General features: G+C 29.3%; 1 protein-coding gene across 1 annotated transcript; it reads left to right on the forward strand.

Annotated features, from left to right (window-relative positions):
* Positions 1-2,802: 2,802 nt before the first annotated feature.
* On the forward strand, positions 2,803-20,432 carry LOC117168368. Its single transcript, XM_033353962.1, has 5 exons — positions 2,803-2,928; positions 9,509-9,588; positions 14,959-15,017; positions 20,060-20,182; positions 20,258-20,432. The coding sequence occupies exons 1-5, from the start codon at positions 2,881-2,883 to the stop codon at positions 20,335-20,337; spliced, it is 390 nt and encodes a 129-aa protein (XP_033209853.1). The 5' UTR covers positions 2,803-2,880; the 3' UTR covers positions 20,338-20,432.
* Positions 20,433-20,721: the final 289 nt, after the last annotated feature.

Raw genomic sequence — 20,721 nt, forward strand, 5'->3', positions numbered from 1 at the left:
TTGTTTGGATGACAATATGTATTCAGTGCTTGTCAAGCTCAATCTTGTATATCATATTTTATAGTCAACCTAAAAACAGATGTACATTTTTTAGCTTTTATGCACGAAGTAAGAACAAAACGCTTTACAAGGAATATTTAGTTATTCAGTGAAAAAGCTTAAAATCCTAATTTATAAAGTCTCTTAAAATGAACAGTTTAATCATTTTTTGTCTGCTATATTGTTTACATACAATTCTGAATTTAAATTACAATCCTAATTGTAGTTTCATTTGTTTCTTTCAAGACCCCATATGGTAATATATAATCTGTAATGAATCTCATTAATTTCATTTACATAATAATTGCATCAAACAAACACTGCCTGTGCAGCATAATTTTAAATGAAATAAGAATTTGTTTGAGGCGCGTTTGTTCGCATGTTTACACCTTTAAATATATTATCACAATATCTTCTTGGCCATTCCAGTTAGAAATTAATGTTAATTTCTTTGCTTGTTTTTTATTCGATTAATTTTTGTTAATTAGAATTGTTAATTTCGGGTCTTTTGTTGAAGTCTTTTGAACTTTTAAATAAATAGAATTCTGAATGTTATGATAAATGTATGTTACATGTCATGTATTAATGCACGGACAAGTGTAAGCATCCAATTATAAGATTAATATAATGTAATAATGAATTTTGAAAAAATATATTTAACATTCCCACTTTAAAGGCAACCAAAAGTATTTTAGAATTAACTTTAAATTATAATGAATCATATTAATTATTTAATTTATGCAAATTAATTGATGAATTTTGAACCAAAATGTGAAAACTAACATTTGTGTAAATCCACTTGGAAATAAAGTTTTTTTTTAAGTTATGCGAAGATAATTATAAATTTGGCACATAACCTCGAGACAGAATTTTGTTTCTTCTTTTGGTGGCATATAAAAGAAGACTTACAGCTAAATATCCTGGACTGGAGATTAAATTCTTTTACATTTTTATAGGTTTTTTTTTAATTATGCTGAGGACAATTGTTAGGGTCATAATGAAGCAGCAAAGTTATAAAGAAAAAATGTTAGGTCTTTTAGAAGTTAAAAATCTATATGAAAAAATTGTAAAGAACCCCTTAAATAGAATAGCAAAAGAAATGGATGTTTTAATCAAAAGCTGTGAACATTCGAATCTAATTTCTAATGATATATCCTTAAATCTAAGACCGTCGAACGCACGTATTGCTAGAATATACGGCCTACCTAAAATCCATAAGGAAGCTATTCTCTTAGACCGATTACCTCCGACATCGATACAACGTGTATAAAAATAGCATCGCTTTTACAAATTGCAATTCAACTATTTTAGGTCACACCGTCACTATTCCGGATAATTTCACTTTTATTTCTTTTCACACGGAATCCATGTTCACTAACATTTCTAGCAATTAATCAATAAAATGTATAAAAAAACGTTGGACAAAAATTTAAGAACACACATGTTTGACCAAAGAAGCCTTTGTAGACGCGACGAAATTTGTTATGGAAAATGCCTATGTACAACTCGGGGATAAAATTTATAAGCAAAAAATTGGGGTACCTGTGGGCTCCCCCATTTATATAGAGGAAGAGATCCTAAAGAATCTTTCCTATGACCTACCTTTTTTCTTCAGATACATAGATGATATTCTCACATGTGTACCTGAGGAAAAGATAGATGACTTGTTTGACAGATTCAATAGGGCTGACCCCGTTCTTAAATTCACTCTAGAAAAATCGACTAACAACAATTGAGTACACTTTCTCGATGTAACTGTAATGGTAGAAGATGGACGTGTCATTTTAAATTGGTATCGCAAACCTACATGGTCAGGTGGTTGCCATCACTATCATTTCCATCATCCGATCTCTATAAAAATAGGCGTAATTTACTCTTTGGTAGACAGGGCCATAAAACTAGCCGATCAAACGTTCCACGAAGAAAACTTAGCTTTAGTCAAAAAAACTTTAATACAAAATGGATATCCAGAAGAACTCATAGAATCTAAAACAAGTCTTCGATTGTAAAATATCTTCGATGTTAATAATAATACTAACAATCAACATGAGAACGGAAGTGATGACGTGCCGAAAAAAGTGATGGTCTTCCCATACGCTGATATTTTCTCCAAAAAAATTAAACACATTTTTAAAGATTCAGAATAATAAATAATTTTTTAAACTGGTAACAAACTTCTGAAGTTATACAAATTCAAAAAATATGCCATCGAAAAAATCCATAAAACACACATCGTCTACCAATTAACTTATAACCAATGTGGATGGCTCTACATAGGTCAAACTCAAAGGGAACTTGCAGTTAGAATAAAAGAGCATAAAAGAGATGTAAACAACTTTTGTACTAAAGCAGCCTTCGGAAAACATGCCGTCCCTATGTTTCACACTTTTGATTACAACAATCCCATTATTTTGTCCATAGAAAAAAATGAGTGCTTGAGCACTTTATATCATAATTTAATTTTTACCAAGCAAAAATGAGCAAAAATGGTCTAACATAACTCAAATGCACTATTTAATTACATTTAGAATTTTATTTATTTTAAATTAGGAAATGTCGTGCTTGCGATCACGTGATCGTCGATATCACGTGACTGTAATAACCCACTGCCTCCATAATATTTTCATCTTAGTACGTAACCTCAAAAAACCGCAAGACCACGCGCCATTGCGTTGGTCCTTGCTTTATTTTAACATAAAACTTTAATTATTAAAAAAATTGATTTCGAAAGAACAATTGAAACAAAATTTTCTTGCAAAAAACTCTAAAAACAATATTAACAAATACAAAAATTTGTCAAACCCACATTTGAAACAATTTTTCAATTGCATTTGTGAGGTTATGTCTACTATCGTGGAAACCGAAAAAGAACTTAATTCGAAAATCAAGGTAATACTTTAAAACAATCTCTACAATTTTAGTCTCCTTCATAACTATATTTTAGAAAACTTAAGTAAAATAACCGACATAGACCCATCTTCCATTCTAGGCATAGATGTAAACACTTCAATGTTGAAACCTTTTCTCGCATTTTTTATTTATTTGGAATCATTTGAATTCGGTCCAAACAGGGTATTTTATTTGTCATTTCGCTTTTAAACAATAGGGTTGTTTCACGATTTTAGATAAAATCATTTTTTAATACATAAGTTTAATCTGAATCGAAGCTGCGTTATCATTCTTTTTTCTGTTGAGTCGTTTAAAAGTAAAAAATTATTAAAAATTGAAGGCGGTAAAACACTTATTCAAATTGGTGTCACGTGGGTGTCACGTGACTCAGAGTTTCTCATAATTATCTATTATGTGACGATGTGGCTTTGATGAAAACCATGAAAACTAATGAAACTCATGATAAAGAGGTTAGGCCACAGTCTACTGCCAATTCTGACTTTTTTGATTTGATAGCTTTATTTGTTAAGGTTTATGTAACAAAAAAAGTTATCCTGTTGTAATATTTGAATTAAGAGTAAGTAGTACGTTGAAGGAAATTATTAATTACAATTATTAACACATTTAAAAACCGTACATATTTACGAATTCTTCAGTAAACATGACTACATTTAAGAACTTTTTCAATGAATTCTTTTTACATACCATGAAAATATCTATTTTCGGAAGATTTGCACTCTTGGCTTTTACGAAAACCTCCTTTGAAATTTTTTCAAACAATATTTTGCGACTTCTATTTTCGATGTACAGATAACCAAGACAAAACATCGGCACAGAAGAAGATATATGAGAATCACTGACACATGAGCTGTGATTGGTGGCTTTGACGTCTAAGGGGCCCTGCAATCGGCATTGTGATAGAAAATTCATATTTCATCATTAAATTAAAAATAGTAAACAATATATAAAAATTATTTTATGGGCGTTCTTAAAATTAGAAGTTTATATACGATAAGATCCATTTATTGGAAAAATTATATCTGACTTTGGAAACAACCCTACTATTCACGATCTAACCTCTGTATCTCTCCTCGTAGAGTTTTGAAGAGGGACTCGTACCAGTCCGAAACGTTGACAAATGAGCTGGACTTAAAATAAATTATATTTCTGGCCGCTAAGCCGCATAAATTTTTTACCAAATAGTTAATGTTTAAACTCAAAACGTTTAATTTTCAAATAAAAATGGGATAGTTGAATTTACAGTTGAAAAATTGATTTTAAAAACAAAAAAGGAATTTTCAAGAAAATAGTTAAATTTTTACAAATAAAGAGATGGACCTTCACCTAATAAAATTGATTTTTAACAATTTAGTTAAATTTTCAGCGAAGCCGTTGAATTTTCAATCAAATCCATTAAAAGCATGGGTTCCGAGATCTTAGTTCTTGCGCCAAAGCGCAAATAAAATCAAGGAGCATATCCGTGAAGTAATCTCTAGAAATTTCTCTCCGTGAATTTTTGAAGAAAAAATCAATTGGATTGTTACAAAGTGTACGGTTGGAAGTTGATCTCGAAATTTTCACCGAAGTAAAACTGGCGCCTCATTATTATTTTTAAAAAGTTACATCATTTTTATAAACTTCCACAGAATAATAAAAGCATTTTCGGAAAAGATTTAGTGATTCTCAAAACCTAAAATTGTTTGGAAGTTTGGCTAATAAAATAAAAAAAATATCAACATTGCTGACAACTCGGTTAAATGTTTTCAAATTTCATCAAGAAACAACATTTCTAGTATACTGCAGCTCTACGAACTGGTCAAGCAAGTGGTTTTCAGAATCACTAAATCCTTTCCGAAAATGTATTTCAAATTTTGTTTAAATTTTCTACACGTTTCGATAGTCAGTTTTACATTTAATAATAATAGATTTAAACTTTCTATATTCTTGGGGTTCAATTTTAACAATTGTAAAAAGTGAAAAGTCTTTACTTTCGTACAATTTTTAGTTTACAGGATTCACAATGAAACCAATTGAATTAAATTTCTCCAGAAAAAATGGAAAAGAATGAGAAAATAAGAAAATATATTTTCAAATTGACGCCCTAAGAATACAAAAATTTTAGAACCGGGCATCATAATTTTTTTCCACTTTCGAATCTCAAGGTTTGAAATTTTACAATTTAAAAAATTGTAATCGTATCAGTTTTCTTTCTTTTTTTAAGTCTTTTTTTAATGAAAATGTCCCATTTTTATATGAAGATCATTGGAAAAGTTCTAGAAGGAATATTATCTTTTTTAATAGTTTTAATTTTAGAGTTCTGAATTCGTTGATGACATTATGTTTCAGAATAGGAATGTTTTCATTTTTTATGTTTTCTATTTAAAATTACTTTTTATTTTGAACGTTTGCCTTAGAAGAATTCAATTTAAAAAGTTTAAAATTGAAAATTTTTCCGTTTTGAATGGTGAAAATGACGATGAATTTATTTCTTGATCTTTAAAAGATTCTAGAATTTTAGAAGCTTGGACTTGAAAACATTCAATTTAGTTTAAACCTCAAAATGGTCAAATTGAAATCTCGGCATTTCGAAATTGATTCAAATACAAAAATTATAGATTTTCAATTATTTACATTTGAAAGCTTTCTTGAATAAGAAACAGTACCATTTCAATTCCATTGAATTAGTAATTATTCGAAATTATTAAATATTTATCATCACGTGAAATATTTTTTAAACTGTTAATATTTAAAAAGTTGTTATCGTATAATATGCATATGTAGCAATATCTGTTTTGTTAAAAATATGTTACGTTAATAGATAATCGGTAATGAATATAATTAATTTCATTTACATAATAATGACATCAAACAAACACTGCTTGTGCAGCATCCTTTTAAATGATATTACTTTTTATTTGAGGCACGCTTGTTCTTTATCATCAAAATATCTTCTTGGATATTTTCATAAGGAATTGATCTTAATTTCTTTGATCAATCGTTACGGAATTATTCTTGGGGCTAATCCATTTTTCAGCTCATTCAGGGATAATGTTACGAAAAATTCCGTAATGCTTACCCCACTACTAAATACTTACCCCACCCACTAATTAATCGGTTAGTTTTACGGAAATTTTCGTTAAACTTGTCCGTGCCAAGCTTCTTTGCTTATTGCTTATTCGTTAAATTTTTGCAACTTTGAATGACTCTTTTTGGATATTTAGTTGATTTATTTTTTATTGTTAAATAAATAGAATTGTAAATCGGATGATAAATTTCTGTTACAGACAGTAAAACATTCACGATAAGGAAAGTGAGCATTATATTATAAGTTTAATATAATGCACTTATATGTTTTGACGAAAATTTTAAAATTCTCACTTCAAACGCAACAAAAATGTTTTAGAATTAACTTAAAATTATTTAATTAAATCATCATTATAATTTAATTTTTTTTAAATAGATTGAATGCGCATAAATAACTCTAATTTTTCCTCTCCGAAGCGATAACATACAAACATAATGTTTTAAAGGACTTCACGGCCCTAAATGTTTAAAAAACACAGAAAATATAGTGATTTTTCACAAGAATGGAAGAAAAATAGGGGTATATATTCTTTTAAATAAAATCAATGTGTGAAACATGTTGCATTAATGATGAAAAGATGATTTTGCTACCAAATAGTGGAACTTTAAAAAAAGACGAATTTTCAATAAAAAAATATGAATTTTCTTTTCAAAAAGAAGAATTTTCAGAAAAACAGTTAAAATTTGTATGAAAAATATAATTCCCAAGATAATGATTTACCTTTTTAAAAAATAGATTCATTTTCAACTGAAATGATGAATCTTCAAGAATAAAAAACCGGAATTTTTAACAAAGAAGTTCAGCCTTCAACCAAATAGTTGAACTTCCAAATTTAGAAAATTAATTTTCCCTAGAAAATATAATAACTAAAATTTAACAAAGAAACTATGTTGATTTTAAATAAAAAGGAGGCGAATTTAAGCAGAAAGATCAATTCGGAACGTACAAAAATAATGAAAAATCAATAATTCTATTTTGTGATCAAACTATGCAAGATAGGAAGAAAAATGAATAGATCAAAATTGTGCTACCGAAAAAGATCTACAAATTTGTTATAACTTATTTTTTGAAAAGATGCGGAGTTTTTGCTTTATTCGTAAAAAAACTAAATAAAAAAATTAGATTTTTGGACAAGCGAAAGAAGTCATAAAATAAATAAATAGATGAAAGTTATTTAACTAAAAAAGAATTATGAATTTTTTCTTAATTATTTTTGACGGGATGCGTAGTTTTTGTTTTAATCTTGAAAAATAACAATAAAATTTAAAAAATATATATTATTGAAAAACAACGACACAAGCTACAAAAAAATTAGTAAACAAAAATTGGACAGTTAACACACATTACATATTTTTCAATAATCATTTTATGATAGGACGGGTAGTTTTTGTTTTAGTCAAACAAAAACATAAAAAATTGTTATGGATTATGTAGAACTAAATACAGAAAAATCAAATCAAAAAAGCTCAAATATATTTGAATCAATTAATTTTTCTCTTTCAAACAGCCAACTGTATCCCTAATTTATGGGTTCTCATATCACAATTATGTATGCTTAAATCCAAGTTTAAAAATATAGATTTTAGAAAAAACTACTGCTATCAAATCCATGTAGCTTTATTTCGATTATGAAATTTAAAAAAACTCATCATTGTTTTGCGAAATGTGAAATAAATAATCACTTTTAAATTTCTCTCAAACTGTGAAATTAATTAGAAGTTTCCAACCTCTTTCAAAATTATGTGTTTTTTTGAACGCATATAGCACAATAGTTAAATTTTCAACATAAATAATTTAGTTACATAATATTTTTGGTTCAATAATTTATCAATAAGGTAAGAAGTTAATGATAAGATTCATAATAAGGATCAAAATAAATCTGGCTGCAAAACTCTGTTTTAAAGATCTTGAAAATAATAAAAAACTAACCCTAAATACTGAATCTTGGATGTTTCTGCTTTGTTTGAATTTATCATTGTATGGTTCTTATTTATTAAAAACTTTTCTTCCTCTTTATGTTTAATTAACTTGCAAATATATTGCTTTCTCATAGAGCAAGCAATATATTTTTTTAATAATTGAAATTAAAATACAAATATTATAAACTAGTGTGAGTTTCCCAACATACAATTACAAAAATATATAAGAATGTCAATCAATCACAATTGCTTAAAAACGTTGAATTACGCATATTTATACCGAAGTACGTTTAATTAAACGAATGTAAACGTTTCTTGAAATTATTGCCGTAACAAAACTTTCTCTGTGGAGAAGCTAAACAGGATTTGAAGAAAAATGTCCCCAAGAAAATTACTTTATATCGAACAGAATAATTTTAAATTGAGATCAATAAAAATACAAAAGTTTTGATTGAAATTCATCGAAATTGAACAGTCTCAAATTTTAAATTAAGTAAAAATCCATTTGAAATAATATGAAACTGTTTTTTTTTAACTGATACAATTAAAATTTTTTTAAATTTTCAATGGAACTGTTATTTTTTCACGATCTGAAAAATTATATATTTAGCGAAGCACCAAGTTATAAGTAGTTCAAGTGCACGACATTGAATCTGATTAGAAACAGGTGTCATCATAATATTAACGTCGGCGCACAAAAAAATTCCATTTTAAATAAAGAAAGGGCATCCAAATTTACTAAAAAAAATTGAATTATAATTGATTCATAATCATATTGGGCAATAATAATGTTGAAAGCAATTCAATTGTTCTTCAGTTTTTACATTGAACAAGAGATATAACATGATTGAAGTTCATTATGAAAAATAAGACACCTTGTGCATTGCGCAAACTGTATTATTTATAAAATATGTATACAAAAATTAATGAGAGTCGCAGAAGAACATATGTCTTGTTCAGGCAGGATGTTTAAAAAAAATTCAAGTAGTTTCCAAAGTAAAAGTTATTTCTTATAAAAATAAAAGAGGAGAACAAATTCATTATATGCTGTTTTGCAAGGAATAATATTTCACTGCTTTGCAGACAAAATGTTGTGGATGATATTATGAATATTTAATTTTTTTCATTGAAAATGCAAATTATCATAAAATAGTTTAAATTTTTCTAAGAGCGTGATTTTTCATATCTATTATAGGCATTTATTATTTTATTGTTGATTCTGAAAGATTTTTTGTCTTCTTTCGAAATCTGACGAAAAAGTTTTCAGAGTTTGAAATTAACAAAATTGCGGTTATTTTACTAAAAATATTCAAAATCAATTTACATACATATCCAAATGTTTTTTGTTCTTTTAATTTTGTTCAATATTCACCGTAATGTAAAGAGTATATTTCATAATAGTCTGCTCTGTGTCCCAGGTTTGGAGAGAATTTTTTTTGTCTGAAAAACGAAATATCGTGTTATTTGCCGAAATGACACAAGATACAAAAAATCACAGAAACAAACTTGTTTCTTTAAAATAGTTCTATAGAAACATGTTGATTGGCACTTTTTTCCATCTACTGTTATTTTTCAGATCGTTGCAAAAATCCTTCATATAAAAGCAACTAACCCTTTTGGTAGTGAACGTGTTAGCGGCCAATTTTTACTCATAGGGTAAGATCTTGATTTAAAATTAAAATCTTCAGAAGAAAAAAATGTCATTGCTTGATTTGACGATTACCCATTATGATTTCTATTTATTCGTTTTTACTATTACTTTCAATAAGAGCTCTAACTATCCAGATCTATTTATCCATATGTTAGCTATTTGATAAGTAGGATACGCAAAAATTAAGTAAAATGCATAATATTTTTTATTGAATTATCATTCTGCTTCGTACGTAAAATGTATTTCAGGAATTTTTCTACATTTCTCGTCCAGTTATAGAATATTCAACTTTATCATTATGCGCGTTCTAATTCGGTTGATATAGTTGTACTATATTTTACTAGATGAATTGAAAGCAGCCTCAGTTTTTGGCGCCATCGCAGTGCACTATTAAAGTACAATTTATTTATTTTTTAAGCGTAATTAACTCTTAATGTACGTGAAATGTATTTTGTTTATTTTTGTGCATTTATACGATTTTCGATACGAATTTTGAATTTTTAACGACTTTTGAATTTTTAACGACTTTTGATACGCTGATTTATAATAATTAGCATGTCAATAAATAAATACCCGTAAATGTTTTTTTTGTGAATTAAAAATTGTCACATTACTACATTATATAATCAAATTGTTTAAACGTTTCAATAAAAATAATGTTGTATAATAAACTTTTTAGGTGTTTAAAATACCTATATTCCAATTACACACACACACACATGAACTGATACACATGTATATAAATTTGAATATTTGTGATTTTTTAAAATGAGTATCTGAAATAAATTTTCAAAATTATGAGCACATATGTTTTATTCATTTTGCGATTTTTGTACTCAATGTTATTTCTTTATTAAATTTTACATTTTCTTGAATATGTTTAAATTTTAAAACTTCCATAAATCAAATTTCCAGAAATTAAAGTTCAAATAAAAAAATTTAAGGTAATAATGATTTTTATATTTCAGTGCAAATGGTTGCTTAATGCTTTTTATACTTGAAACTGATTAAATAATTATTATTTAGCAGGGTAAAATCTTTATTTCCAAAATTCCTTGATTTTTCCTTCACCAAATTCTCATTTTCTATTAACATTCAAATACCAGAAATTTAATATAGTAAAATCTTTAATATAATGACCCTTTGTAAACGCAATAAAATAATATTTCACAAACAAATTAAAAAATTGAAATTAATTTCTTAACTTTACACAAAAAATAAAAATCATTTTTTGTTTAGTAAAGAAATTAATTGGAAAATTTTTAATTTGTATGTGAAATACTTGATTTTTTAACAAAATAATACAATCTTTGATAGAATAACTAAATATTCAACCTAAAAAGATGAATTTAAAAAAAAGTCTGACAGTTGATATTTCTACCAAAGTAATAAAATTACAAAAAAAAAAAATTTTAAATTAAGGATATAAATTTTCAAAAAATAAAGATTTGTCATTCATGAAAGAATAAAAAGTTCACCTAAGTTGTTGAACCTTCAAGCAAAAAGATGAATTTTCCGTAATAAATATCATTTTCAAAGAAAAAATTAATTTGAAAAGAAATATTTAAATTTCCAATTAAAGTAAAAAATCTTCATTAAAAAAAATAATTCCACAAAGTAGTTGAACTTTTCACCAGGCAGTTGAATTTTAAATTAAAAAATATTATAATTGTCCACAAAATAGTAAAATTTTCAACCAAAGAGATGAATTTCAAACTAGAAATATGAATCTTCATCAAAACAATTATTTCTTAACAAAGTGATTCAAACAAAATTTTCAGACGAAAGCGTTGAATTCTTAAACAAACAAGATTAATTTTCAACCAAACAGTTGCATTTTTGTCCAAGAAAGATGACATTTCTACGAAAAGAGATGAATTTTCAACTAAAAAGATAAATTTTCGAAAAAAATATAAAAATTTTCATCCAAATAATATTTTAGTTCGACTTTTCAACATAAAAATATGAGTTTTTAACAAAAAGTAAATTTTCTACAATTATACTTGAACTTCCAACAGACAAAGACGATTTTTCAACCAAAAATATGAATTTTCAACCTAATTGATGACTTTTTAACAAAATTGTTGAATTTTTAACCAAATAGTTGCACTTTTTTGAATAAAGGTAAAATTTCTACTAAAACAGATAAATATTTAAATTGAAAGAAAACACAATTTTCAGAAAAAAAGTTCATTTTTCATCCAATAAAAATTAACATAAAAATTTAATCATATATATATATATTTTTCATTTGTTTTCTTTTCATTTGAAAATTCATCTATTTTATTGTTTTTCTATAAAAGTTATAAAAAAATGTCATTAAACACTTTCTTCTATTTCCTGTTATTTTTGAGCTTTTTGTAAAAATAAGTGATTTGCATTTTTCTTGCCAATACTATATGCAAATACTATAATATTATTCAAAGCGTATACTTTTTAAGCGTAAAATATTTGATTGATGGATAATTTCTAAGTAAAAATGTGAAATTTTGGTTATTTGCATATCAGTACAATCAGCTTTCGATGCCTGGCTTTTATTGGCTATTCATACTGAAATTTCGGTACTCGTAGACACGGCCTATTTTAAACGTAAATAAAGTAAGGTAAAATAGATTATATGTGTAAATAATTAAATTTTTCGTTATAAAGCAACAACTTGTAAATTTGTAGTGATGGTGCGGAGGTGATCTAGCCTTATTCACAAGTTTCACAATATCCTCTTCTTATTTTATCTTTGTTTCAATAAAGTTGATAAGCTTACACACAAAAATTAAAATTTTCTGTTAATTATTTGTCACATTTCCTGTGCATATATCCTTCATTTAATTAAAACTTACCGACCCAGATTCTGTGGCAGAATTAGAAAAAGAAATGATGCGGAAGTTATGTGGAAAGGGAATAACAAAGATAAGACAAAGCATTTTATGTTATATTATCTATATGAACATATATTGCAAAAAAAACATATATTTTCACATTAGTAATTTTATACTGATCAGTAATATTGTTAAAGAAAGTCAATAAAACATAATTATATAATTATGACATAAGACAAGTTTTTATAAAATGAGCACCAAAGTCGATACAACAAATACCACCCCCCCCCCCTTCAATCCTAAGACTTTTTTACTCACCACTACTTTTTCTTCTTTTCACTAGAAAATAGAGAAAAATTATTAAAAATATAAATATATAAAAGGTTATTTATTTCGCATGCATGGAAATGCTGTCTAATTGATTGTCAAGTTATTATTTTTGTACTCTCGATTAAAATTATGAATCTTAAAGAGCGTGATGCATAATTTGAAAATGATTAAGTTTCTAGATCAAACTTTTAAAATACTATAAGTTTAAACGAAGTTTGAAATTGTTTAATTTTTGAGAGTTTAATTGAGCTTGTTGGCTTAAAATATATAAAAATTCTTCAATTTTGTTCATTGATAATGTCAGTGAATGTTTTTTGTACAGTAATCTCAGTTTTTAATAACAAAATTAATCCATTCACTTTAAAAGTCAGTCGATACTGCATGGAATAAGGGCTCATAATAGTTTTTATCATCCTTAATGTGTATATAACTTCAATTGAAAATTATAGTTTTGAATGCGCAATTCTGATATTGTTTAGTTTTTAAAGATTTAAATCCAAAGTTGTTTAGTTTCAAATGATTAAATTCGGAAATATTTCTTTCGAAGTCTCTTCATTTTTAAATACACAATCAGAAATATTACTAATTTATTAATTATTAATCTGTTATGTTATGTGTTTTAAACAGATGAAATTAATTTCAAATGTACAGTTCTTAATGCATTTTTAGAACGATTAATTTTTTCCTGCATTCAATTTTAACTTAATGCGCTTTTGAGGTTGCCAATTTCTAAACTTCACTATGTGAAATTTCAAATTAAATGACAAAAATGTAGACCTTAAAATTATAAGAAAATTAAAAACTCTTTAAATGTTGGAAATCCTATTAAAATTATTTTAATCTTATGAAATTTCTTCTGACACCCCTCGAAGTATTATAACATCACTTTAAATCTTTACAAGTCGTTAAAGTTGAATAGAATCCTTGGCAAGATCCGTGAAATTTTATGAAATAATAACATTACCTAAAACCCTAGAAAATTGATTGAAACATCTTAAGAGCTTCTAAAATCCCTTAAAATCATTGAAATCTTAAGGAATCTTATTAAATACGATAAAATCATTTCAAGATCCCCTGGATTCTTTAAAAAAATCATAATATCTTATCGGACCTATACAATCCTTCTAAAGCTTCCGAAATTCTTTAAAACAGTATGCAATTTTTTTCGATTCCTTAAAATCATTACCCTCTTTATATACCCTAAAATATTTAAATCCCTAAGAAATATATAAATTCTTTAAAAATATTTAAAGGGTTCAAAAATATTTATAAATTTTTAACATTTTTTTATAATTTCTCAATCATTGTTAATAAATTCTTTGAATAACATTTAAATTGTACAAAATCCGAGGAAATTTTGTGGAATTGTATGAAATCTGATGATATTCCTTAAAGTATTTGAAACCTTACGAAATTATTTGAGGCCCCAGGAAATGTATTAAAATACTCTTCTGAATATACTGAATATACTCTCTTCTGAATCTTCCGAAATCCCTTAAGGTCTTTTTCAATTTCCTAAAATCTTGTAAATCCTGTGAAATTCTTTCGAAATTAAAGAAAATTCTTTAAAATCGCAAATTAACCGAAATATTGAAAATTATCTTTAAATCTTTGAAATCGTATGAAATTTCTTTTTTTCCTCTTGAATTTAAAAGTTCTCTATTTATTTCCTTGAAATCGTTTTAAATAACCTAAATATTTCAAATATTTTTATTTCTTTTTAAAAATTGGCCCTAAATTCGAAAAAGTTTTGATAAAATTGTTAGATAAATTGATGAATTAAAAATAATTTGGATTTAAATACTTTACATTTAGTATAGTTGAAATGTTTCAAATGCCGTTTTTTTAGTTAAAAATTATTCAGGGCTGATAGTTTGAAGTTTTTAATCTCTATGACTTGGAAAAATGTTCCGTAATCGGAAAATCACCAAAAACTTGTTTTTGTCTTTAGAGGTGCCTGGGTATTTTTTTTAAACTAATAAAAACAAGGACAATGTTTTATCTGGATGCATAAGGGTTTTGTGTTTGTCAAATGTAATCGTGTCTGTCACATTTTGCAATCTTACAAAAGTGGAGGTACTTTTGGTAAATATGTGTAAATCGAAAAGACTACAAAAATTCATTTATTTAGTTACACATCTTGAAAGCAGTCTAATTTGAAAGAGTTTTGAACTTCATAACAGGCATGCGTTTTTTAATTTTTGTATTTCTCTGCTACATTGTTTATAGTGGTGAATGTAAAAAACCCGAACCGAAAACTGCAGGTCTAACAGAAGAGCAAGCTCTGAGTAAGTCCAACAACATTTAACTTAAGTTATAACAATAATTGTTTCAAAAAATCAATAGATGCTGAATTCACAGCTAAATAATAAAGTGAAATTTGAATTTGATTTTACGATTTTAATTAAGAGCGTAAAATTATTCAAAATAATTAAGAAATTGTATATTGAAGGAAGGTAGCCAATAAGCGCTATATTTGAGCATAAATTCAGAAATCTTTTGTTGCTGTAATAAAAAGTAAAAAAGGTTTGAGTGTCAAAGAATATTATTTTCCGGACTTGCATGTTGATGGCGGTAATGAGAACGTGTGTGGTGATATGTAGTCAGAAGATTTTACGGAGTTTGTGTGGAAGGTGTGAGTGGAGTGTGGAGGTGGAAGCCCAGGAGTTAAGTAGGGTTGTGAGGCTATGTTGGCCAGGGATCAGGGTAGTCCGTGGTCAGAAGTTTGAGCCTTCAAGGGGGCCAAGAGTGGTTCTCGTACTGTTAAAGGATGTTACGGGAGAGAAAAGAGTGTCTGCAGGGGCTGTGAGGGTGGACTAGAGCAGCAATTCCCAAAATAGTGCCGCCGGCCGATGAGGCTGCCGCCGGCAGGGGGATGTTACCCCGGGCCGGGCAGCCACCGAGGGGGGAGCCAGCCCCCCCCCCCTCGCTATGAGGACTTTTTCACTGTCATGAGATTTAAGGCTGTTTCAATAACTAAAATCCTAAAGATATGGCTCGATTCAATTCTAATTATCTGAATCATTTTCCTGATGTCATTTTAAGAAAATGAAAAAAAGTTGATGAAAATCGGTTAACATTTCAAGTAATTAAGCATATCGTTAAGAACACGCAAAATTACAAAAACTGTCAACTGGCATTAAATATATTAACCAATTTTTATCAATTTTTTTTTCATTTGCTTGAAATTAGATTAGGAAATTGATTCAACTAATTTAAATTTAATTTATTAACATATTAATACATATTAATTTTTCTCAACCGGTTCTAATTCTCTCGCGTGAAGCATGGTGTGTCAAGCAGTGAAGCAGTCAAGTGTCCCCCCTTTGTGGCAGGGTATTGTGAAAAAATGTGAGGGTGGTGGCCCTGCCGCTCCCCAGAAAGTGCATAAAAAGTTTGGGAATCGCTGGACTAGAGCAGCGATTCCCAAAATTTTTTGCAGTTTTCAGGGTGGGGCAGAGCCGCCACCCTACCATTTTTTTCTCTCTACTAGAACCCAAGGAGGATACTTGACTATGGGCTATGCGGAAGTTTGCATGCTTCACGCGAGAGAATTAGAACCGATTCACAAAAATTAAAAAGTGTTAAAATGTTAATAAATTATATTTAAATTAGTTGAATCAATTTCTTAATCTGATTTTAAGCAAATGAAAAGAAAGTTGATGAAAATCAGTTAATATCTTCGATGCCAGTTGACAGTTCTTGTAATTTTGCGTGTTCTTAACGATATGCTTAATTGCTCGAAATGTTAACCGATTTTCATCAACTTTTTTTTAATTTTCTTAAAATTACATCAGGAAAATGATTCTGATAATTAGAATTTAACTTAGCCATATCTTTAGGATTTTAGTTATTGAAACAGCCTTAAATCTCATGACAATGAAATGGTCCTCAAATCGGGGGGGGGGGGGGGGGGGGGGATGACGGGTGGCTGGGCCCGGGGTGGCATCCCCCTGCTGGCGGCAGCCTCATCGGCCGGCGGCACTAGTTTGGGAATCGCTGGACTAGAGCATATAGAGGAAAAAATTGGGGTTGTAGGTGGAAAAAGTGTTGAGAGACATCTATAGGTTGCATAAAGAGGTTTCATTTACCGACGGAAGAGCGGGAGGTGGTCAACAAGAGTAAGCGAGAGTACTGGCTGTGCTGGTAGTGAATTCAATGCAGAGAAAATTTCCCAAAGACCACGAGGACCAACTATACGTGACCAGTTGTCGAGATTCCGTATAAAAAAGTTTTACGGGCACGTAGGCCCCCCTCCCTCTTAAAAATAGATGGACAGACAAGGATGCTTTCGGGGTGTTCATTAGGGAGAGTAGAAAATCGAGGAGTTATGGTACAGTTGGAAAATATAAGGGAGGAACTGAGGGTAAGAGATGAGATCTCGCAAAAGGAGGTAAAAAAGTTGAGGGAGACAGTAGAAGGATTAGAGGGGCAGGTGGTGTCGATAAGGAAGGAAAAAGAAGATTAAATGAAGCAGATGGAAGAAAAAATTAGGGTGTGGAAGGAAAGGGCAGAAAAAGGCCTGAGAAGATAGAGGCCAGGTCGGAAATAGATGTAGGTTACAGGAGGCAGGACGAGGAAAAAGGTATTTGGGAGAATGTAGATAATATGATAAAAGAGAAAGTGAGGTAGCGTAGGAATGAACAGGAGGAGAGAGCGGATAGGGAAAGGATATGGGTAATAGAGTTAAGAATGGAGAGAAAAAGAAGGCAGATCGAAGAAATAATATTGTGATGAAAGGATTGAAGCTAAAGAGCAGGGAAAAAAGGGAGGGAGTGGCAAGGTAGGGAAAGTTATGGGGAGAGCGTGCAAATCAGGGCGGTAGCGATAGGATGGGTTACGTGTAAGTTTGTGACTGTGTACAGTAAGAATAAGATGGGAAGGATTAAAGAAAGGGAAACACATGTATGTGAGTAAGATGGGTGTATCGTTGATAGACTATGTGATCATAAATATGCAATGGTGGGAGGAGACTAAGAAATTCGAAGTGGAAGGGAGGATTAAATCAGACCATTGACCATTTAGTTTGTGGATAAAAGGGAAAGTTGGGGGTAGGCATGCTGGGGAAGAAGGGCCGTTAGTGGAAAGGGTAACATAGACGAGGGAGGCGATGGAGAAGTATCAGGAGCAGTTGGGAAAGGTAAGTTTTGAGGAGGAGTTGATGGAAGAGATATGGGAGGATCTGAAAGAGAAAGTTAAAGGGTGTGTGTAAAAGCAGGCGCTGAGTAAGAAGAAGAAAGAAATGGTGAATCCGTAGTGGAATAAGGAATGTAAAAAGTAGAAAAAAAGGTGGAAAGAAATTACAGGATGTGGAAAGAGGAACTGCGAAAAGGGAGGAGTACGTAGAAATAAGGAAGGAGTTTAGGTTGATGTGTAAGAAGAAAGATCAGGAAGAGAAGTCGAAAATTGTTAATACAAAAAGGTACGTGTGCAACATAATAAATAGGTTTAGGAACGTTAGGATGGGGATAAGTGAAAAGATAGGAAGTGAGGAATGGAGGGAATTTTTCAAAGGTTTATTTTATCGATCGGATACACGGAAGAGTGATGAGTGGATTAGAAAAACGAAGGAGGTAGATGGAAAGGAGCTAAATGACGAGGAGTTAGGGAATTAGATAATTAAGTTGAAAAAGTCTAAGGCAGCAGGGCTTGACGGGGTAGAGAACGAAGCGTGGCTGTTTGGCACACAAGAGGTAAGGGTGAGGCTGAAGGGGTAGAGAAAAGAGTATGGAGGGGGAAGGGATTTCCAAGAGGTAGAAAGAAGGGAGGGGGTTAGTTGTACCACTGTAAGAAGAGGAGATAGGGAGAGTCACGAAAATTATAGAGGGATTGCGCTAATAAATACGGTTTACAAAGTATATGCGATTGACTTGTCGGATCGGCTGTGGATAGATGATGAGGGGGAAGGAAAGGGAAAGAATTTGTATTTAGGGAGGAAAGAAGTACTATCGGCAAGGAGGAAGAGCAATGCGAGGCAAAGCGAGAAGGTAGTCACGTGCGTGCGAGGCGAGGCTTGGCGAAGCGAGGATAGCTAGGCTATGAGAGCGAGCGGTCGAATATATACGGTGTAGATAGATGTTAGTACTTAAGAGGTAGTTGTAAGAACATTCTGTAAGAAAATGTAAATTTTAGTAAGTCAATTTTTTAAGACCAGGAGACCGAAAAATAAACGTTTATCCATCTAAAATTATTTTCTTGGCCGACTTTAACAGATTCGAAAATTCTCTCTGAAACTGAGATTGACGGCTCACTTCTTGCTGCAGTGATTATAAATTATTCAAAATTAGCTTGTTCTAAGCCAAATTTGACTAAAAATTATAATCAGGAAAATGTACAAAAACATTCGTGAATAGAACCTAACTACTTTTTCATTGAAATCCATATCCTGCCATTTTCAACTAATATAATTAATGAAATTTGACTAAAAATTATTTAATTAATAATTAATTGGATGCGCGATAGACTTTCCGCTTTTTAATTAATTATTATTAACTATAATTCATCTTTAGAGAGTGCATTTTGACAGTAAATTGAAATAATTAAATTTTTTTAGTTGTAATCTTTTTAATGAATGTGCCTTTTTAATCAAAAAATTAAAACAATGAAAATCGGCTGTGTTTCTGTTGATATAATTGATTTGAGTTTTATCTTTTTTGTAGATTTATGGTTCTTTTTATTTTCTGAATTTATTGAAAATAAATATACAGTCAAACCTGGATTTAATGTCAATTTTGGGTCTGAGCGTGACACTAAATCAGGAGGCTTTGAAATATTTTGTTTCCTTCCTGGTTTTTCTTTCTTGTTTTTCTCTTTGTTTTGTGAATCTTTAGTGAGCACCGCATATCCTCCCGCAGCTGAACTCACCCATCCCCTCTGCGCGGCGTCAAATCTCAGAAAAATTAAATATAGGATCACTAAATCCTGGTTCGACTGTATTATATTGTTATACATATGGAATTCTCTTCTTTCATTGTACATATTTTGATTGCAATTTTTAAATGCATTTTTAAGGAAAATCGTAATTTTTCTAAATTGTTCAACATTATTCTAAAATAATTTATTTTTTTATTGTGCTCGTGGCATTTTTTAATGAACGCACTATATGTCGAATTCTCATAGAAAAATGTTAAGAAAATATGACAAAATTATTATTTCTCTTAAAAATGTGTTTGAAGATTTTCATTGAATAATGATGAATCTTGATGGTAAGGTAAAAGAAATAATTCTATACGTATAAAAATTTTAATGAATTAGAGGAACTCTGAATCATAACCAAAATATTGTGTATGAATGAATAATCTCTAAAGAAATTGATTAACTTGATTTACAGAAAATTGCTTCAAATCGAATATGTATGATATCACCTTCAGAGGGCCTAAGAAAGAATTTTTTTCATGTGCATACAACATACATGTCACTCCCTTCTTGAAGAAAAGACATGGCCTCAAAAATGGTAAATATATAAGATGTATATGAGTGAGCTTATGCTTACTTGATTCTCTATTATTATTTTTTTTTCTTTTTGCAGGTGAGTGCGTTCATGTAATAAAAAATAAAAAAACAGGAAAAATCCACTTCGACTGCTACCGCAATATGAATCTGTATTAATGAAAAAAAGTTATTTGATTGGAAGTTATTTTTTAGGTTAGTTGATCAAGAATTGACCTTTTGAGAATGGGAAAAGAGTCGAGCGCCAGAGCAAGACACCAAGAAAAAACTCTTTTTATGCAATTATATTTGAAAAACTGATTTGCTTAGGTATTTGTTTTTTAAACCGCTTTTTAAGCAACAGAATTCTTTTTAAGCCTTCTTGTTCAATTGTGTTGCACAGATTGTGTTTTAAGGTTTATGTTAGTCAAGAAAATGTCCTTTCAAGTAATTTTTATTTCTAAAGTCAAATATATCAAATTACTCAAAACATAAATAAAAAATATACCTACTTTAAAAACTTTCAACTTTTAAAGTTCGTTTATTAACTTCGCATATCCTTAA

The sequence above is a fragment of the Belonocnema kinseyi genome, chromosome 2 (assembly GCF_010883055.1).
Source record: "Belonocnema kinseyi isolate 2016_QV_RU_SX_M_011 chromosome 2, B_treatae_v1, whole genome shotgun sequence".
In the NCBI taxonomy this organism is placed as follows: Eukaryota; Metazoa; Arthropoda; class Insecta; order Hymenoptera; family Cynipidae; genus Belonocnema; species Belonocnema kinseyi.

Bases quoted from the DNA above. Each gene is read 5' to 3' on its own strand.
- LOC117168368 (XM_033353962.1), top strand. From the start codon at position 2,881: ATGTCTACTATCGTGGAAACCGAAAAAGAACTTAATTCGAAAATCAAG. The intron at 9,589-14,958 runs GTAAGATCTTGA...CATTGTTTATAG, and splicing joins GGCCAATTTTTACTCATAGG to TGGTGAATGTAAAAAACCCG. The intron at 20,183-20,257 runs GTAAATATATAA...TTCTTTTTGCAG, and splicing joins AAGACATGGCCTCAAAAATG to GTGAGTGCGTTCATGTAATA.